The 24,677-nt window shown below is 38.2% G+C and overlaps 1 protein-coding gene across 2 annotated transcripts in view; it reads left to right on the plus strand.

Annotated features, from left to right (window-relative positions):
- Positions 1 to 24,677, plus strand: part of frem1a (Fras1 related extracellular matrix 1a) — a 39,712-nt gene that overhangs the window by 9,420 nt on the left and 5,615 nt on the right. Inside the window, exons 3-31 of one of the 2 annotated variants that reach the window (XM_030162558.1) lie at positions 2,508 to 2,602; positions 2,775 to 3,085; positions 5,381 to 5,577; positions 6,495 to 6,818; positions 6,901 to 7,009; positions 7,998 to 8,129; positions 8,320 to 8,664; positions 8,783 to 8,925; positions 10,736 to 10,932; positions 11,019 to 11,112; positions 11,200 to 11,367; positions 12,470 to 12,678; positions 13,863 to 13,956; positions 14,692 to 14,944; positions 15,236 to 15,439; positions 16,974 to 17,159; positions 17,238 to 17,434; positions 17,523 to 17,733; positions 18,216 to 18,360; positions 18,443 to 18,584; positions 19,374 to 19,569; positions 19,692 to 19,956; positions 21,098 to 21,515; positions 22,517 to 22,718; positions 22,799 to 22,943; positions 23,019 to 23,148; positions 23,959 to 24,031; positions 24,130 to 24,279; positions 24,359 to 24,567. In XM_030162558.1, coding sequence (XP_030018418.1) covers positions 2,508 to 2,602; positions 2,775 to 3,085; positions 5,381 to 5,577; positions 6,495 to 6,818; positions 6,901 to 7,009; positions 7,998 to 8,129; positions 8,320 to 8,664; positions 8,783 to 8,925; positions 10,736 to 10,932; positions 11,019 to 11,112; positions 11,200 to 11,367; positions 12,470 to 12,678; positions 13,863 to 13,956; positions 14,692 to 14,944; positions 15,236 to 15,439; positions 16,974 to 17,159; positions 17,238 to 17,434; positions 17,523 to 17,733; positions 18,216 to 18,360; positions 18,443 to 18,584; positions 19,374 to 19,569; positions 19,692 to 19,956; positions 21,098 to 21,515; positions 22,517 to 22,718; positions 22,799 to 22,943; positions 23,019 to 23,148; positions 23,959 to 24,031; positions 24,130 to 24,279; positions 24,359 to 24,567 — 5,544 coding nt within the window. The remainder of the gene's footprint in view (positions 1 to 2,507; positions 2,603 to 2,774; positions 3,086 to 5,380; positions 5,578 to 6,494; positions 6,819 to 6,900; positions 7,010 to 7,997; positions 8,130 to 8,319; positions 8,665 to 8,782; positions 8,926 to 10,735; positions 10,933 to 11,018; positions 11,113 to 11,199; positions 11,368 to 12,469; positions 12,679 to 13,862; positions 13,957 to 14,691; positions 14,945 to 15,235; positions 15,440 to 16,973; positions 17,160 to 17,237; positions 17,435 to 17,522; positions 17,734 to 18,215; positions 18,361 to 18,442; positions 18,585 to 19,373; positions 19,570 to 19,691; positions 19,957 to 21,097; positions 21,516 to 22,516; positions 22,719 to 22,798; positions 22,944 to 23,018; positions 23,149 to 23,958; positions 24,032 to 24,129; positions 24,280 to 24,358; positions 24,568 to 24,677) is intronic. The other variant, XM_030162559.1, reaches the window with a different exon arrangement.

The following is a 24,677-nucleotide window of genomic DNA, read 5'->3' on the forward strand; positions in this document are numbered from 1 at the left end:
TCCAGTTAGTTTGGTATTCATTTTCAGATTTAATAATCACTTGCTTTGATTTTGATGATCATTTCTGTAATTATCCAGTTTCTAAAGAAGTTTGACAGGGTATTGTTTTTTCAGGAGTTATATCATATGATTATCAGCTTCTTCATATCATAATTCGATCATTTAAAAATCAGTCAGACATTAGGAATTATTTTATTCAAATTGAAGCACAATATGTGAGGAACAAGTGCAGGATAAAGACATAAACACAATCAAAACAATGAAATCAACAATAACAAATGTGAATGAAACTGAATTAAAAGAGAGAATAGAACACTGAATTAATAATTAAGACAGTAGAGCAATTAAAGATAACATGAGAAGACTTAGAAAAGAAGTAAAAATGATAGTAATAACAGATGCACATGGACAGAAGTTGAACATGAGATGAAGATTGGACTTTCACAGACCTTTTATCTGCTCATCGTGCTCTGTCCATGCCCTCAGAGGCCTCAGCTTCATGTTAAGAGGACACAGATGTATGCGAACGTCATGTGAATCAGGTTGTTCTCCGTCCATTTCCCTTTGTTTTCCAGGCAGACGCTCTGTCTCCTTTCTAATGACTCAGCGCTGACAGACAAAGTCTTCTGCTGAATGTTACAAACGCCCGACGTTCTTGCAGTTGAAAGTTTAGGATTAAAGTTGAATCATTATGCTGTGCCACACCTGCTTGCCTACACTTATCATTAAGATTTTACAAATACTAATAAAAAGAAGTTGGGGCTGTACGGAAATATGAAAAATACAAAAATGTATGTTTTTCATTGCGGACAATGTTAAGACATGTATTTAATATGTGGTCACCATCATTTGATTTGGTAATGTAAATCCATTCCCATTATTTATGCCTGAAACACCTTCTGAAAAAGTTAGTGGACTGAAAATGAGTTAAAAACCTAATGTAACTTAAAAAAAACTCAGATGATTTGGTTTTAATCATTGTTTGACACAAAAGTAGCATCTAGAAAAGGTTCAATCCCTCAAGAGTAAAGATGGGCCGAGGAAAATTATTAACTGCTCTATGAGCCATCTTCCTCAGAGGAAGAGGGTTGGTGAATACTTTACTATCAACACTGCAGAACCAAGAGTCTGATCACCCAGACACCACTACATCCAGAACCATCATTTAACCCATAAAGGCCAAGTGCTACTTTTGTGGCAATAAAAATGAATTTTTCTCTCTAACCTTTCTTGCATGTTTTATCACCATTTATTATAATAATTACCTCCGCCAAGGAGGTTATGTTTTTGCCAGGGTTTGTTTGTTTGTCTGTCTGTTTGTTTGTTTGTCTGTCCGTTAGTGTGCAACATAACTCAAAAAGTTATGGACAGATTTTGATGAAATTTTCAGGGTTTGTTGGAAATGGGATAAGGAAGAAATGATTAAATTTTGGTGGTGATCGGGGGTGGGGGGGCCCACGGGGGGGGCCACTGATCAGCCTTGGCGGAGGTCTGCGCTCTCCGAGTGCTTCTAGTTTCCTCTGTATTTTGCATTTTTTAAAGTAAAAATCAGTTATTTTCCCATATTTAATTTACTGATCATGTAGATGTTCATAAAAGTTCATATTAAAGTTAACTGTCATAATATCAGAAAAAGAGAAAAATGAGGAAAACGGGACTTTTTCAACAACATTTATCATTAATGGGAACATAAACCATGTGTTTTCATCCACTGTCATTTATCGAACTCCATGGGTTTTACTGGTGAATTAATGGTATAGAAGATTATGGTGTTTCCGCGTTCACTACAGAGCCTCTGAACGTTCAAATGGGTCATATCTGATGACCATGAAACAATGACAAAACTGTATTTTACACCAATTATTTACATGTATTGATAGGTTTAGTGGATCAGACATTATTAAACATTTTATACTGGTAGATGTTTTTGCTTGCCAGTGGTTGTTTGGGTCTTTATGGGTTAAGGATGGTAATCTGGAAATCTTTGTCAAGGACCACAATACATAACTACATCCATAAATGCCAAGTCTGGAGTTTCACTTGTAGTCCTTGAGAAAAGTTACTATATGTACTTATGTTATGTTATTCTATATATACTTACTTTCTACAATTTCCCAGTTTGATATCCATCTGTCTGTGTCTGTCTGTCTGTCCGTCTGTTAAAAGTGAGCTCATAATTTAAATAATACTTTGCATTGGCATCAGACAGGACAACACTATCAATAAACTGAACCAACACCATGTAACTTGTCATGTAAGAAATACTAATCTCTTATAAAATTGTGCTCTATATTAATTTATACAATAAAAGCAGTGGTAAGTTCTCCATATATAATAATTCTATAATATATAATAAAATAATAATTTATCATATTTGCAGTATATCAGAGTCAGTGCACTGAACTTTTGATACAGTAGTAACTTTATCGACTGTAATGCCACATATCTATCGTTTAGCACACCCATTTCTTTATAGCTCCCATTTAGAGTTGTTCCTGTGTTGTTAGGTGTTTGATTGTCACTATCTGGCTGATGAGGTGAAGTATGTCCACAACGGATGTCCATTGTTAAAGGAAGACACTGTCAAGCTCCGGCTGTACAGGTATTTCTGCAAATCCATGACACAGCATTATTATTAACTGACACTTTATTTTGCATTCTGTACGATAAAAAATAACTGTAAAGCTGTAATTATTCTCCTAGCGGATCATTTTGACGGTGATATAGTTGTTTTTTGTTGAAATGGAAGGCTAATAATCAGATTTTTTGACCAGGTTCACTGACACAGACACGTATATGGAAGTCTTCACTCTCCATGTGGACGTTATTGAACCTGAATGCAGCCTTATCAAACTGGGACCGAAATCTCTGGAGGTTCCTGAGTTCTACAGCCTTTCCAATACTATCGATGGAAACGTGGTGTCCTTCAGCTACGAGAGGAAGTCCAATCTGGAATGTAGCGTCCATCTGAGTAAGCATGACACCCACCTGCCGGCACACGGTCGGGTGGTTACCGGCGAGCTGGAGAAAGCCACCAAAAGAGGAGACGAGCCAGAGAGCTTCATCCACCTGCGGCAGCAACTAGGTACGCTGTAGTCGAGCTGCCAAAATATGTGTGTAAAAGATGGATTGTTCTTTTTGTGAGTCCTAATTGATGGAAACTGTAGCTCAGGGGGTTCCATCAGTCACCATTATGACAGTGGTTACACAGGGTAATTACTGGTTTAAATGCACAGGACAGGGCTTTAAAGGAGTGATATTTTGCATTTATAAATGGAGTTATGCATTTTAAAACATTTCCCTGTGGTCTACATAAACTGTAAATGCTATGGTTAGGTCTGAATTCTTCATTAATTCAACTCCACAGGTCCGTCTTCAACCCTATTTTTGCATAATGACACCAGAAAAATCGTTTTGACCGCTGGCCTTTTAAATGCACATGAGCCACTTCATACCCCACCCCCTCCAGGTTGTTGGCTGTGCTGCTCTGTCCCATTCAGCCGCTTGTGTTCATTAATACAACCAACAACTGAACATTTTAGGTAATCGATGTAAAGTTTGGACATATTTTCAGTTTTTACTACAACTGCTGTTGCTGACAAACCGTTATGGCGTACTAGGAGTAGTGTTTGTCGGAAGTCTTGACCTTATATGAATAAACATTGTGACGTAACTATGAGGAGGGGCTGAAGAGTTCATAGCCTGACTAAGAAGGAGTTATTCCACAGCAATGAAACTTGCATACATTAAATTCAACCTCTCCTGATACAAATTGCATGGTTTCCTTCCAGATAAACCCACATTGGATAAATAATTTAGGACTTTGAAAAGTAGTACTGCAGACATTTCATGAACCATCCGTGGCACCGTGGTCTTATCAAATGTCTGCAGAAAAAGGGGTTAGCCCCCAAGGACATTCATGCTGACATGGTTGCTATAGGGGATGATGCCCCAGCTTTATCAACTGTGCAAAACTGGGAAGCTGAATTCAAGAGGGATAGGGAGAACGAGGGAGGGGTGAAAAGCAAGCATTTTCATGAAATGTCTGTAGTAGTACTTTTCAAAGTCCTAAATTATTTATCCAATGTGGGTTTATCTGGAAGGAAACCATGCAGTTAGTATCAGGAAAGGCTGAATTTAATTTATGCCAAGTTTCATTGCTGTGCAATAACTCCCTCTTAGTCAGGCTATGAACTTTTCAGCCCCCCCCTCGTAGTTCTAGATGGAACAAATTAAGAAGGAATTAAAACGGGTTGTAGGAATCCACTCGATTTTTGCCAAAATGAGTATAAAGATAGCTTGGCAGCAGCTGGAGGGTTCAAATTCAAACTTTATGAAATATTAGGGTCCAAATACACAATTAAATGAACCAAAGACTAATAAAAGTGGGTTTAGCAAAATATGACCCCTTTAAAACAGCTGATATTTGTGAACAATAGCACAGAATTTACTCCACTAACAGAAAAAAGACAAAAGGTATAAGGTGAGTGTTGTGCTAGGTTAAAACATAGATGGATGATGTTAAGAAAAAATCACAGGCTCATTGAGGATCAAATCAACTGTAAGAAGTACAGTGACCGTCCAACTTGTTATTAGTGAAAGTCTATAATGGGAAGCAGCAGTTAAGAGGAATCCATGGGACTTTAATAAGTTAATGATAAAGCCATACATTTTGACTGTGAAAGACTTAGATCATTTTTATAACACATTTGCGAATACAAGAAATAAAAACAAATTAACAGCTTGTATCACATAGTAATATACATGAATATTCAATAGATATTGGGCGTAAAGTAAAGATATGTAAAATGTGAATGAAATTGAAAATTAGATCTAAACTGCAGAAGAATATGTGAAGATATTTTAATCCATATTTACACACTCATGGGGAAGTTGATGTTGTGATATTTTAAGCTGCAAATGAGAAATCCCAATCCCAGATTTATTTGACTAGAGCTGTAATAATGTTTCACATAATATATTTCCCACATATTAAGCTAAAGCAGCTTTATACTCCCATTTTGTAAGAAAAGCATTTGATGTGATAGAAAAACACAGTGTATTTTAATTTTCATGATAAAGTAACTAACATGTCAACTATCACCATGTAAAGATAAGTACTCTAATAGGTCAGGCTTGTTTCTCTTAAGAATTATTCCCAATGACCCCATCCATCTGAATATTATGTATTTGAGGGTATTAGTTATTTTGCTCAATGTCTGTTTTTCTGCAAAACAGTGATATGATATTCTGCTGGAAACTTGCAACCACAAATAAAACAGTTTCCAGGTTTAAGAGTCAAAATAATGAAGAATTCTGCCTGTCACTTATTGTTTAAATGCTTAATCTCAGTGTGTTCTCTGTAATGTTTCTTATTTAGATAATAAAGAAAGGGCTATGTGTAAATCTGAGGACTGCCTGAAGGGTTTGAAGCTAGTGAAGTTCACCAAAATCCCTTGTGATGACTTCCTGGTGATGGGACTGAGGTATCAGCACATTGACCCTCCGTCTCCAGACATAGACTACATCGCAATCAGACTGGACCTGAAGGACACCAGGAGCGGCAGCATATATAAGGTAATGGGACCACTTTAATGGGTTTCATCACTAATTATGGAGCAGGAGTTAGTACTTCATGTTGTTGTCTCTTGTAACCAGGGCCTGGTCTACAATTTGACGTGTATAGAACATGACTCAAACTTGTAATTAGAGTTATATCAAAGGTTCAGGCAATAACATCAGTTTAGTTGACATATTGTAGCTCTATATTTAAAGCTGAATAAAATATTGAATTTCTCTTACCTGTACTTAATATCAAGTAGGAGTAAAACATAGGACATGTACATTGCTTTGTCATTATAGTCTTTTTTGTTTGGTTTTATATTTTTGTCAATAATAAGGCTTTCTCATTTACATTTATTTGCTGACAATTTTGTTGTTTTCTTCAACAGTTAGACTTTCGGTGCCTCATTCGCACCAGTGTAAAATATGTATAACCCTAACCCTAACGTTGTATATAAGAAATTAAGGTATGACTTTTATTCATATGGCACCATTTCATAGTAAAACAGTTAAATGTGGTTTAATAGAAACAACGAAAACTTCAGAAATGTAAAAAAAAAAAAAAAAAAATCATCAAGACAGCAAAATAAACAAAAATGGGTCATATACATCAAACATAAATGCACACATTAAAAATACACACACAAATACATATGTACAAACATACCTACCATGCAAAAATTATTATTGTTTTATTTATGTACTATAAGGTAAAGCCATTTGAAATTGAATGCATTTTTAAGAGATGTGTTGTTTGTTCTTCACAGAATGGTAATAATGTTAATGCTAATATTATTTTGCCTTATAGATAAAATACATGTGAACATCACTCCTGACAAAGACGTACATGTCATGTATTAAGTTAAAAAAAAATCCTTAAATAAAAGTCCAGTAAACATATGTGACTGTGTGGGCTGTCTTTTTCTGCGTAGTCTGAAAATGCATGGATTCCCGTGCGGATCATTGGTGCAATGCCGAACCAGCCTCCCAAACCATCCTTCATGTCCATGTTTATCCTGGAAGTCGATCAGTTCATCCTCACTCCGCTCTCAACCGCTACTGTCGACGCTGAAGATGATGAAACGTCCAAACAGCTGTTGGTGTTCAATGTCACCAAACCGCCTGTGGACGGCTTCATCACCCACCTCTCCGATCACACTCGTCCAATCTCCTCCTTCACATGGCTGGATCTCAATGACATGCTCATCGGGTATCAGCCTCCGAACTCCTCTCATCCCCAGCGCAGGAACTATGAGGTCGTTCATTTGACACTCATTTATTCAACTGACACTGTAGTTAAATCAGAGGAGCCTGAAAGTCTTTTCATTTTTCCTCCAGGTGGAAGTTGAGGTTCATGATTTTTATTTTGAGAAGAGTCCAGCGATGACTGTCCATGTGTCTGTCAGGAATGCAGACACCAATGCACCCAGAGTGTCGTGGAACATGGGTACGTTATCATCATATTAATAATGTGCAAAGCTTTCCAAAGAGTCCTTCCATTCCAACTTACTTATCCCCTCGTGAAAAGAATTCTGTGAAGTTCATTTTGGAAATCTTCAAAAATCTTGAATCATCTTGGAAAATCCTAAAGCTTTTCTCCATATATTTTTCAGCTCTAAATATTTATTTCTATTTTGACTCTTGGACAGAGTATACTTCATTAGTATGTGTACTTTAAGAACCACCAATTGCTTATTTTTCACCTGATCATACTGAAATTTGCACTGAAAAATAAATCAAATCTGAAAAAATGAATACTTGCTTCAACAAATGAAGAATCATTCATTCTCAAAATAACTTCACTTCTAATTTTCATGCTATTTTTGACCAAAGTTAGATTGTGTTTAATATTAATATAGCTCTATAATAACTAGAATGTGTTTAATCCCACATTTGGACTGTGTATTGTCTCAGGATCATTTAAATTCCCTTGAAACCTTTTTATACAAAAGGGTTAATGTTTATTAAAGATACAGGATAAACATTTGAGAATTTATGCATCATTATAATTTTTAAGTGAGTAATTCTTCCCCCTCTGCACCTTTTTAATTTAATTTCAGCTGTTGGCATTTACATGAATACAGGTTACACGTATTAAGGTTTCTTGGATGTTCAGTACATACTTAAATCCAGTCCAGTCAAAAATAAGCACTAATGATGAAATTTAGTTCAGTGGGCCAACCTTGAAGTAGTCAGTATTTGCAGCTGTATGAATTTACAAGGAACTTAAGAGATGGACAAATTCCATACATGAATGAGGGTTCCTTGGTGAGTTAGTAGAAACTGATTTTCCACAAAGTCGTTGTCTTGAAACAATGGATGACACACTGGAAATGGAGACCTTGACTTTTTAACTTTACACCCTCTGACTGCTCCTTGTTTTCTTTTAAAACACAGCATATAGATTATGGTTGTATGAACTCTTTGTGTTGCAGGCCTGAGTCTGCTGGAGGGTCAGTCTCGTCCAATAACGTGGGAGCAGCTACAGATTGTGGACAACAACAACCTGAATGTGGTTCGTGTCATCACTGTGGACGGTCTTCAGCATGGACGTCTGACTGTAAGAGGTACTGGACAGAAACAACATCACTCTTCTTAGAAAGTTGGACATTATCACTGTTAAGTCATGGCAAATACCTACATGTAATAAGCTTATTATAAGGTAGAAATAACAAGATGACATTCAAGACGAATAGGGAACATGCAGGTTTCTGAAACTTTTTTTTTTACTGTTATTCTGTTTATTGTCTAATCTAGGTGGAAAGGGCTTCATGTTCACAGTCAATGACATCAAAGCAGGCGTGGTTCGTTATCACCACGACGACAGTGACTCCACCAAGGACTTCATCATCTTCCGCATCACTGACGGCCTCCATCAGACCCGGCACAAGTTTCCCATTAAGATCCTTCCAAAGGACGACAGTCCTCCTTTTCTCATCACCAACATGCTACTGGAGGTGTCTGAGGGGCAGACGGCGCTGCTCAGAGGCTCCACCCTCCAGGCCTCAGACATGGACTCCAGCGACGACTACGTCCTCTTTAACATCACACGTCCACCGAAGGCTGGAGAGGTCATGAAAATCCCTGGTTCAGGACTCACAGGTCAGTAGAAACAGGGTCGTGTAATTCATTCTCTTTTCAACACATGGAGCCCACAATGCAGTGTGATATACAAATAATCCACAGGGGTTATGTTACATCTCTTTTGGTTTTAATCCAGGTTATCCTGTCAGCCACTTTCTGCAGAAGGACCTGGCTCAGTCTGTTGTTTACTACAGACACTTCGGAAATGAGGTGTTCGATGACTCTTTTGAGGTGGTGCTTTCCGATTTTCACGAACCCCCAAACCTGTCAGAGCCTCAAGTGGGTAACGGGAACCACTAAGTTTTGTTGTGTTTAGCCACATGAATCCACTGATATTCAGTTGAAGTAGTTTATTTGGCAAACAGTGGTGCTTTGGTTGTTGTTTATTTCTATTAGTACAAGTAATGCATGTGAGTCCATTTATAGTTGAGTCTGTCAGTGTAACTGGGCTAAGCTGCAGCTCAGTGGTTTAAACAACACTTGAACTCTTTATTGGGTGTGAAATGATGGATAAAAATCTTGTCTGACTTTCTGATGCTGCTGTTAACCCTTTCATGCATGAATTATGAGAAGCTTAATCAAGATTTTTTTTTCCCTGAGTGTTTCTATTCCTCTTTAGGCATGAAAAAAAACAATACGATTGAAAATTTTTTTATGAACCTATTTTTCATGGAGTTGCACAAATGTCCACTCAGCTGGACACTATGCGTTTCATTTTTGAAGCAAAGAAACATGTATTCACTGATATACTGTGTGAAAACTATAAAATAAAACCATTTTTAATGCTACTAATCTGATCATGTTTTAACATACTTTAATACTAGTTATTACTCACTTCATGGAGATAATATAAAAAAAAATTGTAAAAAACAAAACAAAACTGTTAATTACTGTATAATAACAGTTAACAATTGATTTACAGTCAAACATGTTACTGCAGATCAGGTTTACCAAGAACAGCAAAGTTACAGTAATGATATGAATGTCAGTGTATTATGGAATGGTGCATGAGTGTCCACTGTGTCGGCTGATATGGAATTAAAACAACAAAACCCATGACTGTACAAGAGAACAGCTGAAGAACTGTCCACTGGAGTGACCAGTATGCATGAAAGGGTTAATTTCCTGAACAGGAACACAATATGTATTGGTCACTTGTATACATTGGCTCATCACGGTCAGCAGTCACAGCAGAAAACAAAAGAACAAGTTACTTATGCCCCAGAGTTACTTAGTGAGTACATGAAGCCAGAATGAGGTGATTCAATCATTTCCTTCCATTTTGTAAAATGACAAAAAGGACAGAGATATTAAAGAAATGCAACACATCCCATCCCACTGTTACATCTGATAAATATTTTGGTACTTTCAAATTAAAATTATCAAAATTTGATCAAAGATTTGAGTTTCAAATCTTTCGACTGAAGTTGATAGCAGTACTCCGGGTCACCTTGGCTTTTTGTTATAGAGCTTATCATAGACCCCTAAGGGTTAACTGAACAATTTTAATGTTTAAAAAGTACAGTAAACCAACACACAAGTCTGCTGTCTTCCACTATATTTCTGGGACACGCAGTGCAGATGTTAATACAGTTTAGTTGAAGACATAAATACACTGTATTTGTACACAGTATTGTACCTGCCAACCCACCTCACTTACATCTGTTATAACCAGGGACAGTATCAGGGCTGTCAGTGGTATTTCCTGATTACTCTGAAGAGCAGCTGCTATTGAGCCAATAAATCTACCAAAACAAATAATCTAAGTGGAATCACAGTGACTCTAAACCCTGTTACAGCAGCAATAAAAGTGAATATTTAGTCAATTTTTACCTGCCGGAATTTGTGTGATATGTTTTTGCTGACAATGTGAAGTTATGTTGGACTTAAAACATAATTTCCCTTTTACTTCCAGTGCGTATACTGTACAGATGTATACCATTAGTACCATGTGTAATTAAAGCTTGCAATTTTTTGGGCTATAGTCTAAAGCATCAGCAGGTATTTTCTGAGGTTCAGTTTAAGATAACAGAAATGTATTTACCATGAATTCTATGTGAGGAATGTACTGATATTTTTTGTGGTTCAGGTGGTGATGGTCCATATAGAGCGCATGCCAAATCAGCCTCCTAAAGAGGTCCCTGGTACCAACCGCTGTCTGGTGATCAAAGAAACTGAAGTGGTCCATATAACACGGCAGCACCTTCACTTTGTAGACCTGGAGTCCCCTGACAGTGAGCTCACATTCACGGTTACCACTCCACCTTTCTACACCGGTCCACACAGGTTAGTGTGTCCACACATTCACAAAACACACAGTTCATTTTAGAAACACCTCCAACCTGAACTATTGTGTGTGTTGTGTGGGTCAGCAGCAGCGTGGATGCAGGAAGGTTGTTCCTGGTTGACAGCATCCCTAAATTTACCAAAGACTCCAATGCACCGGTGCTGAGACTTTTCACTCAGGTAGTCAACTTTAAACACAAAACAACAGTCCAAAATGTCTACAACTCATGCAAAACTCACACGTGTTTCTTTTGTCCTTGTTTGTAGCATGCAGTTAACTATATGAAAGTAGCCTACATGCCTCCGATCATGGACATCGGCCCTTACCCCCAGTATATCCAGTTTATTCTCTCTGTAACCAACCATTTGGGGAAAACAGTCACTGGGATCTGCTTTAACATCACTGTGATGCCAGTGGACAATCAGCCACCACAGGTAATGAAAAGTCACAGACAACACCACCGTCTACACTGTACAGTCTGCACAATAGTGGGTCAAAAGGAAGTTCATTTCCACTCCTGTCCCATACCAATCAGAAGAACAAATCTGTTTTTGCCATTTTCTTGCTTTGCTTGTAAAGAACTGATTTTCGGCTTTTGACACCACCTGTTTTTCAAGAGTGTCTCTGATGGCTGGTGGTCACCTGATTCAATGATTTATTTTTAGAATTTGTTCATACTACTTCACAGTACCAACACTACAACAGACTGCTAAAAATAGTTTATATTCATTAGGGGTGAAACATTTGTTTGTACCAAACCTGTTTGGAGCCTTCAATGCAATACGGAGATGTACTGAATGAATACATGTATCTGTGTGAAGAACGCAAACACCCGGGAAGCAGGGTGGCCGCAAACAGAACCCATGTGCAGGGTTTCCTCTATATACATTCTGCAGTGGCACTGCTGCTGAATTCTCAGCACTGCTGCAAAAAAGAAAACAGTTTATTCTGAGGCTAGGGCACTGTTAAGGGGAGTAAACATGACAACAGAGAGTATAACAGAGGCGCAGAAGCCAGGTGAGGTTTGAAGCGTGTTAAGTTTCACTTTCGGTTTTTGGTAGTTACGGAGTGCACCCCCTTAACCCCCCCCCCACTAATCTCCTTCACTGTACTGAAAACGTAGCAAAAATGTATCCAACCGAAGACCGCTGTAACAAAAACTGAAATTTTTCTGTACCGTTACACCCCTAATATTCATAGTAGAGCTCCATACTTATTTATGCACCTATATATATCAGTTGGACATTAGTATTAGCCAGTATTATTTGACTTATTGTCCCATTGTTTTATTTGTTTAGCTGAATCTATGCTCGTTGAGAAATAATGAGATGAAAGGCTAGAAGACTATAAAGCAGTCTTTTATAATGAAAATTTATTTCATTCTTGGCATAAGAAAATGATAAAATGGTTTGTAACATTTTTCCAATTCCACCCTAGTTACATGATGAGTTGTGAAACTGATTCCCATTCTGTGCGACTCCAGAGGATTCCTCTCATGTACAGATGTGGACTAAGAGTAGATCCATTCTGTTCCAGGTTGTCACCCACCCTCTGGCTGTAGACGAGGGAGGGGAGTGCTGGCTCGGCCCTCAACATTTGCTGTTGTCTGATGTTGACTCCATGGTTGAATCCCTGCGGGTGGAGTTGCAGACGGAGCCACAGCATGGAGCTCTGCATCTGGGGGGCTCCCCACTCAAACCAGGCCAGGGCTTCACTGTGAAAGACCTGAAAAGCCTTAAAGTTAGGTCAGATATCCTGGTTCATTCATTAAACTCCAATTAACTCTACAGTGCTATGTGGCGCTAAGAATCCTGTGTGACAATTTTCATTTTTTTTGGGAATTAAAAAAAGACTGTATTTGCTTCAGATGACAGTGAGCCTCTTTTACATGACCATAAAAATCTGATAACAGGAAGTAATCAGATAATTGTAATTATCAGATGTTATACATTTACATGTACTTCAGGAATGCGATCATTGAAAACCCTGTTAGATGTTTCAGTCCATCATCAGATTTCTTTCAGAGTTCGTACGTACATAGTGACAGTAGACTCAAACAGGCTCATGTGTCATCTATATATTATCTATAATGGACAAACATTGATGACAGTATCAAACATGTACTTTAGGTGGAGTAACAGTGAACACATGATATTGTGCATGAACATTAGCATGAATTGGTTTTTGTACCATTAACATCATTAGACAAGCAACTGTTTTAAGTCTGTTTTTAGATCATTTTAGTTTGTTTGTTACTGTGGATGAAATAGCATCAAATCAACTGAAAACAAGTTCAGATTATTTGTATAGAAATCTTATTGCTGCAGAAAGGAAAATATAAAGACCTTATTAATCAGTGCTTGTCTGAATTTCGTAATGATAGCCAACCGGATTGATGCACCTATACGTAGTTTATATAAGGATAGAAATTCGTGACAATCTGCTGCCCCTCAAACAAGAAAAAAAACAGATTGCCTCCTCTAACAGGAAAACCCTGGATTCTTCACCTGTGCATATTGTTTAGTTTAGCGTTCTTGAATTTCCTAATTATCACTAAACAGAATGAATAACTGATATTGTCATTCTCTGAAAGGCTAAAAATTATATTTCATAATCATAAAGTGTTATATTACGCAATCCTTTTTCATCTTTCAGTTCTGTTAAGTAAAAAATTATGTTAGCATGATTCATGTATTTGTTTATTTGATGAGGACAATGTGTATTAATGAACACTCAGTACGAAAAAAAAAATTACTTTGTGTAAATATTCCGGATTTAGCTGGGAGCTATTTTCCATCCGTAGTCCTGAACATTTAAAGACAGACTAAACATACAAGGACAATAATTTGACACTCATTGTTTTGCTATTGCTGTTTGACACTCCAGGGGCTGCATTTCAGTTCATATCATCTGTGCTTTGTCCTTGAAGGTATCGTCACGACAGCTCTGAAACTGTGGAGGACAACATTGAATTAACTGCCACCGATGGAACCAATTCAGTCAATTTTGTTCTGCAAGTAAAGGTAAATGACTCAAATTAATCTGCTTTAAAATTGACGATCTTTTTCCTTTTTTTTTTAGCTTTACTTTAGTTGCTTTTTCATGATAACAAAAAGGTTGGTGCAGGTAGGGATACATTGTATGGAGTCCAGTTCTTTCAGCATTTTGTGTGTTCATCAAGTCACTGCCTTGTAGAAAGTGTCACTACAACTGCATTCTGTATATTTCATTGACAGCTCCAGTCCAATCCTCTTTTAATGGGTGAAATTTTTGTACAAATCTCCAAGTGATTACTCTCTTTCCTGCAGTAAAAATTAGCTTGCAGAGATACTTATCCTGACCCATAAGTTTGTCAGGGATTATTTCAGGTATAGTGTGACAAAAGAGCAATCATCTGTTTTAAAAGTTTCTTATCAATGGTTTAGTTCAATAATAGGTCACTCTTAAAATAAATGAAGCTATTTACTTTGTACACTTGCTCTAGGATTATTATTATTTATTATTGTGTGCATGACTTTCAGTTTTGGAGTCTCAAAGTATCTTATTATGCTCATCCAGCAGCTGGCATCTTGAGTTTTTAATCTTCACCTGAATCCCCCTTCATTTCCCTTAAATATTTATTGTAGAGTAGTTTTGTGGAGTTTTTAGTGTATTATATATTCACAAAATAAGGTGCGTGTTGGCTGTAGCTTTGTAAACAGACAGTCTTAATGACTGTGAACAATAAAGCAACAACCACTTCCTTACGTTACTCCCAGGTTACACCCATCAATGATGAGGTCCCAGTGTTGGCCCCTGGGTTGAAAACGCTTCTACAATGTGCAGAGGGACAGGAAATCGTCATCACTGCTGAGTATATTTACGCTACTGATGCAGACAGTGACAACAGCAGCTTGGCCTTCTTGATCGCTAGGCAGCCTTATCACGGCGTGGTGCTCCGAAATGCTGCTGTTGTGGATCGCTTCATTCAGGCAGACGTCACAGCAGGGGTCATCACCTATAGACACACAGGTAGGAAGAATCAAATAACACATTCAGGAGCTACATTAATTACACTTTGAATGACAAAATGACGTTTATGTTGGTACCAAAGTTATGATTATTTAACATTTCCATTAGTATTTATGTCTTACATTTCAGCAGTTTTGGGTTTTTTCTACATTTAACATCTAGCTTTTGTTATTGTGTTAGATTTAATTGATAACAACAACCACAATGCCTTATAACAAAACTGTATGATGACCTCGAGTTTATGACCAGTGTTCATCCTAGGTCTGTCTGTGTTTATGCTTGTGGTTTTAGGTTTGGAGATTGGACTCACTCCTCGCCACGACACCATAACCTTTGTTATTTCTGACGGAGAAACGGAGAACTCTGCTCTGTGCTGTGATGTAAATAACCCTGTCAGGACCAGAGGCTCGGTCCAAACACGGGACAGTCTGCCTGTGTACGACCTGCACATCACTGTGTATCCAATTGACAGCCAGCCTCCGTCACTGAGCACAGGTGGGTCACATGGTGCACTGAGTCAGTATGAATTATTTCTAAGGCAGTAAAACACATACGGTCTGCTTCTGCAGGTATTCCATCCCATTCGATTTGTACATATAGTCATGTATAATGTGTTTTACTGCTGTTGTGACTCCATTTTCACTTTTTCGGCTCCTGGGACTAGAATGAAGCTATGGTCCCATGATATTAGTTCATTGTTTGCTTTTGTCTATGACATCCATCAGTTTGGTTTCCACCCCACCCCCACCCCCGGTCTGCTGAAGGGGATACTGTTGTCAGCACGTCCGCCTGTCTGTCTGTTTGTGACACATCTTGTAAACACTCTAACTCTGGAAAAAAACACTGCTGGAACTTTAAATTTTTTACCATACATACATAATTTATAGAGCTTGTATAAGTTCTGAAATGGATGACCTTAACCTAACTTATAAACAACTTTTCCAAGGTTAGATGTCTCATAACACCATAACTCCTGTACAAATGCAGAAGGAACCTTCTGCTTTTGTACAGGAGAGGACGCTTCACTATGGCCAGAAGATTCAGGTGAAATTCATGAAAATCAGCTCTTCACATCATTCCAAGTTGTAGCCATATCTTTGCCTGATTGTCAGGCTGAGGGGGTCTTGCTTTGCTCTGGTTAATCATATATCCCCTCATTTAAATGTATTTTCAAGGCAACAGTCAATTGATATGCATACTACATTAAGTTAAAATAACTGTTGTAACTATTTTAATAGATGTATTAAATAAAGTAACACAGCAAATTGTAATATGTTTGACAGAAAATTTAGATTCTGTTGTGTTGAGTTCTTTATTGTCTAAACTTTAAAACTCTTTAAAATATAATGTATAACTTAGTACAGGGTGTCCCATAAGTCTCCATACATAGGAAAAATAAACGTTTCTTGACATAAACCATTTTTATTTATATAATATGCTCTATATGACTGCCATTTTGTCGGGAACACATTTCAATGCGTGTCCTCCACTGCTGAAGAACTATAAAGAAGAAATATAAAGAAATACATGTTAGAACCATATGTATTATGTCTCCTATGTATGGAGACTTATGGGACACCCTGTATATAAACATAGCAGCTACACAGTTGCCTATAAAGTTGGAATAATTTTGTTTTCAGACAGTCCTCTCTTTATTCCCATTTCTACACATCAGTAATCACCTTTGGCCAAGTGCAGTGATTAGTTACTGACTCCCAGTTGTCACAATCATTTCATGAGAGGAGGTAAAAATATTTAATTCCAATTTTATGGGCAACAGTGTTGTATAGAAAGCACACAACATAAAATATACATATAAAAATAAATAATGTCTGGTATCTGATTTACATGTTTATATGTACTGTATAAAGTGGTTATTGTGCAAATTTGCATAAAGTGTTGAATGCAGTTTAATACTTTCTGTTTCTGTCTGACTTTGCAGATAAATGTTATCTTGCTCACACCTTAACTGCAGTGAACTGCATTTACAAACCCGTTAAGTCTTTTGAATTTGATTTTGTGTTTGAAGGAGACATGTTTATGGTGGATGAAGGTGGGTCTGCCTCAATAACAGCATCTCATCTGAAAGCCTCTGATGTGGACACTGTCCTGGATGAGCTGGTGGTCAGTCTGATTTCTCCACCTCAGTTTGGCTACATTGAAAACATCCTGCCCAGTCCCGGCTTTGAGAAAAGCAACATGGGCATAAGTATCGGTAAGTGATACACAGATTTACTGAGACAGGTGACACAAAAACAGAATATTAATTCCTTTTTTTTTTTTTTCCCAACAGCTTCCTTTTCATACAAAGACATCACTGATGGTCATATAAACTATGTTCAGTCCAGACATGAGAGGATGGAGCCCACAGCTGACCACTTCATGCTCTGTGTATCAGATGGGAAACGCAGCTCTGCCCATGTACCTTTTTACATTATTATCAATCCAACAAATGATGAGGTCCCAGAGTTCATGGCTCGCAACATCACAGTAAGTTTTTGGTCAGTTTTATAACTGAAGAGTAAGATGGAATTCCTGTAATTGTCTTCATATTATTATTCATGCATTGTGTCATGAGGTAAAAGAAGGAGAAATGAAGCAGCTGGACTCTTCAGTTTTACATGCAGTGGATCTGGACAAGCCCAGGAATGTCCTGGTTTTCAGTGTGGTCAAACCCCCCCAACATGGCAGCATTATCCAGCACAGCAGTACAACATCTGTCAACAAGAGACGGGATGTCAGACCTCTGTCCCCTGTGGTGGACTTTACCATGACAGATCTAACAAATGGTACTTTTTACACATCACCACTGAAATGTCATCTAATTTTTCTTTTCAATTATTTGTTAATCTTTGAGGAGGATTAGTTTATCTAAGTAAAGCTATTGTTTCGACTTAATGACTTATTTGTAAATGGAAAGTTGCAATATATTTTTTCTACTGAAATTCCTGATATAGATCTCCTGTTCTAATAACTGGAGGAAAGCGGGCTTTGTTCTTAAATAACCTAAATAGATGAATGATTTGGTGTGTGCATAAATAAATTTCTTAAACATTTTCATCAAGTGGATCCTGTCCACAAAATAATCCAAATTATTGAAATCAAGAAACAAATACAAAAAGGCAAATATTAAAAATAATCTAGCTATTGTTAAGCTCATTGTTTAGTTTTAATGCTAAGCTAACCTTTCCAGCCCCAGCAATGAAAGTAATGCTGGTGCAGCAGCAGATACACTGACAGGTCAGACATTTGGTCGTTTGATCTGTTGCAGGGTTAGCGCTGATGTACATGCATGATGACTCTGAGAACATGGAGGACAGTTTTACCATCCAGCTAACCGATGGAAAGCACCAACTTCACAGACAAGTGATGGTCAAAGTACTGCCCATTAATGATGAGGAGCCTCATGTTGTAAGGCAAGTAACACCTTCATTTCTATAACCTATAAAGCACAACTATCACAGAGGAAAAACCCGGTCTCCTTCCTCTATCCTTCAGGAACAACGGCCTGGACGTCGAGTCTGGGGAGACCAGGCTCATATCCAGTGTTACACTCTTTGCACAGGACAGCGATACTCCATCCTCAGAAGTCATGTATATATTTGAGAGTATTCCTACTCAAGGTCTACTTCAGCTGAAGGTTAGTGTGGTGCAGTTATTTGTTTTCAAATGTTTTGATTTTTTTTTTTTTTAAACAGCATTTTATACTTACTTTTTAAGTCCCTTAACTGTGGCTCAATGGTTAATAACACCTATTTTCTATGTATTCAGAACTCATATTTTACACTACTCATTCAGTTCAGTTTTATTTTGAATATGCAATAAAACAAACAAAATAATCCTACCTTAGTGCCTAGAAATAAAACAGATTTCAAGAAAACCTGAGCTGAACTGTGTACTCAGAATGCATATTTTACACAGCTCATTCAGACATCAAAGGTACAATATGTGACATTCACATATGCTCAGTTGCTGGTTGTTTATTGATGTTAGGGAAGTGTATTATTCCAAACCTAGTGGCAGGTAGATCATTTGTACAATTTTGCCACCATAGAGAAGCAGATGAGAGTGACCGAGACACTTCTCTACCTGTGACCGCTACATAAAGTCCATGTACATATTGTCATCATTACTGTAGGCCACTGACAAGGTTGCTGAGAATGTGTTACAATCATATATTGGAAATAAAAATTACTGCATGTATTTTTCTTCATTCTGTACCTTTAACTGCCGCTGTTTGAAGCAATCATAACAAATTCTTTGATCGGATGAAGAAAGTTAAGAATCTGATGTGACAAAAAAAAATGTGCTGGCACTAATTCACATTATTACCTAACAAAACAATGAGAAAAGGAACTATTACAACATAAAACAGGGGAATCCACTTGAGTTCCTCCTCAAGGTATGACTGTGACTGACTCTGTCTCAGGAAGGTCAGAACTGGGTGACGCTGACATTTGGAAGAAACTGCAGTCAAGAAATGGTGGACATGAACCTCCTACGCTACGTGCACACAGGCGTGCATGGCGCTAAAACACAGGACTTCTTTGTCTTCTACTTGTCTGATGGAAATAATCAATCACCTGCTCAACACTTTCACATCTCTATCAAGGATCTGGAAAAAGGTACTGGAATACCCCCTTGAAGTCTTGATAAGACATTTTGAGTCTGTGTGACATCCATGTGACTGCTTGTCCACATGTCCTGGTTTTAATATATCTTTTAAATGTCTCCCTATTCTTTTCAGGAAATATTGCTGTCTTTGTGAAAACAGTCAGTGTCAACCGTGGAGATCGTGTTGTCCTCACCACGGATGTGCTGTTGGCCACAGACGGCACAGACAAGCCTGAGGAACTTCTGTATGTTATCACCAACCCGCCTGCCCACGGACACATGGAGTACATCAGACACCCCGGACTGCCAATCTCCACCTTCAGCCAGATGGACGTAGCTGCAAACCTAGTGGCTTATGTTCATGACAACAGAGCAATCACACCCACAGAAACCTTCCAGTGAGTTGGAACGTGTTACTTCATTCATTTTCTATCCCTGTTTAATCCACTGTGGGGCCTTATGGGGCTGGAGTTTCTCAACTCTTTTCAGTTTTCTTATATCACTAATGGAACTGAAGGCCCATCTCAGATGCATCAAAACATACTCCTACCTTACTTATTCTAGCCTTTCTGTATTTTTTTTCAGCAAAATAAATTGTGATCTTTTTAACCCTCTCAACTACTATATAGAAATAATGATAATGTATGATTATAATGACTCCAAACTTATTTGATCAATAATCCCACTCTGGGTCGATGCCTTTATTACCTCCGCCAAGGAGGTTATGTTTTTGCCAGGGTTTGTTTGTTTGTTTGTTTGTCTGTTTGTTTGTTTGTTTGTCTGTCCATTAGTGTGCAACATAACTCAAAAAGTTATGGACAGATTTGGATGAAATTTTCAGGGTTTGTTGGAAATGGGATGAGAAAGAAATGATTAAATTTTGGTGGTGATCGGGGGTGGGGGGGCCCACGGTGGGGGGGGCACTGTTCAGCCTTGGCGGAGGTCTGCGCTCTCCGAGTGCTTCTAGTTTCAATTTAATATTCATTTTATGCAACTGGCATCTCCATCTCATTGTTAATCAAATTACTGGAAGACACAGTGGAAAAAAAGTGAATTCTGAGTCCAAGGGAAATAAAGTATATACACAGTTACCAAGGAGCAATAATAATAATAACAATAATAATAACCTATATCCAAATATATAAATGTAATGAAATTTCATGCCTAAATTAAAGATAGATCATTTACATTTCACTAAACATCATTCTCTTCATTCTCTGACTTTTTTTTCTGGGAAAGGTCAAGCATGAAACAAATCAGTTAAAGCAGAACATAAATCAAATTTGTAGTGAATGTCAGGCCTCTAGAAAGTGCTCAAACTGATTCTCACTGGCTGCTTGGAAATCATTTAAAACGGTCTAATTCTGCTGTGAAGATTAACAAATGCTTTAGACTCCTTTATTTTTGCTGGAGCATCAGAAATTCAAAGATCAATTGCCTGAATTCAAACAGACAGTTGATATTAAATGTTAATGTGTTACTAATCATGATCACAGTTTTCCAGACTGTTCAACACTCAGCTGATTGTATTCTTTTCAGGTTTGTGGTGAGTAACGGCAAGACCAGCAGAAATGGAAGCTTTGAGATCACTGTGGAAATGGTGGACCGAGTCCTCCCATCTCTGACCAACAACAGAGGCCTCACAGTCCCCCGAGGCTCTTCCGTGATCTTGGGTCCGGACTGCCTGACCATGTCCGACCCCGACACACCACCCAATGCCCTCGTCTTTGTCCTTCTCCAGCCTCCGCAGTATGGAAAGCTGATGTTAGGTGGAGTCGCACTGACTACTGGTTCAAACTTCACCCAGAAAAACATTCAAGACCTAGAGGTCGCATACAAACATGATGGAGGCCCAGCACAGATCGACCGATTTGCCTTTACTGGATCTGACAGCACATACCGTGGCTTCCTGCTGGATGGGCAGTTACAAACAGACCCACTGTTCTTCACCATTCAGGTAAGTGTGTAAGTGTTTAAGGACAGGTCTCCTACTAATGACAGATTCGGACAACAATTCAAAATGGCTGATAGTAGATTTGTCTTCTAACAGACTTCATGCTAGATTAACTGTACATTTTTTGCATTAAAATATCTAAAACTTATTTGATGGACAATGATTTAAATATTACTGAGAGAAATCTGTAATTTTATACAATGAAACGACGTGTTTTATTTGATCATTTGACAATATCACCATATGTTAAATAATATTGTCACAGCTGGCTCAGGGCCATGACAGACAAGAGATGCATTGTTGCAAAAGAATAACAAACTATGTTTATTTAACATAAGGTAAGGATAAATCAGATCATGGGATGTGAGAGTCAGTGGCACCAGTAATGTAGGATGTGCATGTGTGGTGAATATGGGGTGTGTGGGTGTTGGACAGTGCATAAAATGAAACAAAGGAGCAGAGCAAAACTAAAGCGGCCACATCACCCAGGGAGGCAGGTGTCTGTCTGGGAAAAGAGAGAGACACAATGAATGAACACCTCCTTATATGAACTACCTGTGCACCAAGCTCAGGTGTCTTCAGTCACCAATTACCAGGCTGGCACAACCCATTGCCAACCAGCAACCAACTCCAGACCCCAATGGTAAACACCAGCAGGGGTCGCCACAGTATGTTAATGTGAATAAACTTTTACACATTAAATCATCTGTATCACATTTTCATCATTGTTGGTGTTGAAAACAATTACCACAGTCCTATACTACTTGACAATATCATCTACTATTATTTTGATTGAGGGATCAATAACAATATAAATGACATACTGTACATTTATAAAAATGCTACTGATATTTGGATCAGAGTCAAGTCCACAACAAGTTAACAACATATTTGCTTTTTCAAGTTCATGGCAGAAAAAAATGCAGTTCATTCAATTATTATATCAATGTCTCAAATTCCTGCAATAATAATGAATCTGTTCCCGTTTTGTTAAATTGCTTCAGATCAAGACATTAGATAAATCATCTCCTGAGGTTGTGAAGCTGCTCCCTCTGTGGAAAGCTGAACTTTTGTCCGACGGCCGATACGGGATTTTTCTTTCGTCTCGTGAGCTGAAAGCCCAGGACAGCCACAGCAGAGAAGAAGAGCTGACATTCTGCATTGTTCGGCCGCCTTACTTTGGTTACCTAGAAAACATCACCACAGGTTATAAAATCAGTTTTCCCATCTACATCCAATGTAAAGTTAATATTAATAAAAACTAAATGATCTTTTTGCACTTGTAGGGGGTTTTGTGCCACAGCACTTCTCTCAGATGGAGCTCAACAAGCGAACTATTGTGTATATCATCAACACAGACAGGGAGTCTCTGTCGGACAGCCTGGAGTTCACAGTGTCTGATCCTTTAGGGAACACTGGATCCCCACACACGTAAGAACAACAACAGTGCCCTGATTACTATGATATATTTGACTGTATCACCCTGTTTGACCTTTTCTGTTGCAGACTCCAGCTGAGTTGGTCCAGCTTGGAACTGTCTCAGTCAGAGTTTTCTCTATGTGAGGAGCCGGGGCCCATCTCTCTGGACATCATTCGCAAAGGAAACTTAGCAGAGTCGTCATATATCACTGTCAAGGTTTGGAAGTAATTTTTCATTGAGATTAAGAGTTAAAGCTTGTTTTTAGATATGTAAAACTGGTGCAAAAATGTGTCAAATGTTTTTGCAAGTCAACATGTATATGAGGTGTTTAAAAAGTGACTAAACTCATTCAAAATAGGAATTGAGTCTTTTCCATAATGTCTTCTTTTTGCGAATTTCAGTTTGTCAGGTTTGACAACACTAGGAATAAGGGAGCTGTAAAGACTGCACACATATCTGTTTTGCTGGTTTTGGATCTTGTACAATATGAAGGAAAAACATGTTGTTGTATTTTCCTATAAAAAATGTTCCTAGTTGAATATTGATGCACTGTGCATCAGAGTCAAAGTCAAAGTGGTCAGCATACCTCTGTCCACCACTCTTTCAGTCATTCCACTCATCTGCTGTCAGATCAAATCCATACACTCCAGTGCAACTGCTAGTAAAACTTTCTGTCTTAACTAGTGTTATAACATACACAGAGTTAGAACACCATGTTCTTCACCACACACACTCATACACAGAGCCAGATAAATGTTAAATAACTATAATCATCTCAGTTAGATTGAGATTCAGATGGACTTTATTGAACTTTAAGGAAAATTCAGGATTATGGAATTAGTATGAATGATATCAGATAAACTAGTGATCTACTGTGCATTCATTATCTTTGTTGCAATGGCCATGTTATGGGCAAGGTTTAGCTCACCAACCACTGGTTTTTCAGCTTCAAACCAAAAACTACCTAAAGCTGGGAAATCCTGCAGACTTTAACATAAACATTTGTGTTCTGTTTCTTCATTGCAGGTAAAGGAAGTGACTGCAACAGCTGGAAAAGATTTCCTCCTAAACCCTTCTTCACTCATTCAGTTTGATCCAGGTACTTCCTCATATGTTACCAGCTGAGCACCACAATTCATTACAAGTACAAAATATCAGACCTATATCAGAAAATTTTAAGATATTTCATCCATTCAGGAGTGTCAAGGAGGAGCTGGCAAACAGAGATCATTCAGGATCACCTGGAGGAGGCTGACGAGGTGTTTGAGGTGCTGCTTGTCAGCCCTGAAGGTTCCATAATTGGCAGCATCAACAAAGCTCATGTTACCATCCGGGACTCAGGAAGAGGTAGGAAAACATTGGTAAATCTTTGTGATGTTGGCTCTTTGTGGTTTAAACCACTAATATTAATCCTTGAACTCAACAGGACGGTGTAGCATAAACCCAGAGGAGGAGGCTCCCGTCCTTGGAGGAGAGGAGGTTGCATCTGAGCCCTACCCACAGCATGGATCCATTAAACTTGAGAAACTACCCCTTGGCACAGAGACAGTGATCTGGACACGTGGTGACAGTGTCCCCAGGCCTGAACCGGGGCCACAGAAAAAGAAACTCAAAGTCCTTGGCAATCCCAAGTCTGTAAGTACCCAGAAGATCAATCCCTCGAAATTTAAACAATAATATGTAGGTCAACAGTTGTCAGTTGCATCTGTGTTTTTACCTACAAAGAAGTTCTCAATACATTTAAA

The sequence above is a fragment of the Sphaeramia orbicularis genome, chromosome 18 (genome assembly GCF_902148855.1).
Source record: "Sphaeramia orbicularis chromosome 18, fSphaOr1.1, whole genome shotgun sequence".
Lineage (NCBI taxonomy): Eukaryota > Metazoa > Chordata > Actinopteri > Kurtiformes > Apogonidae > Sphaeramia > Sphaeramia orbicularis.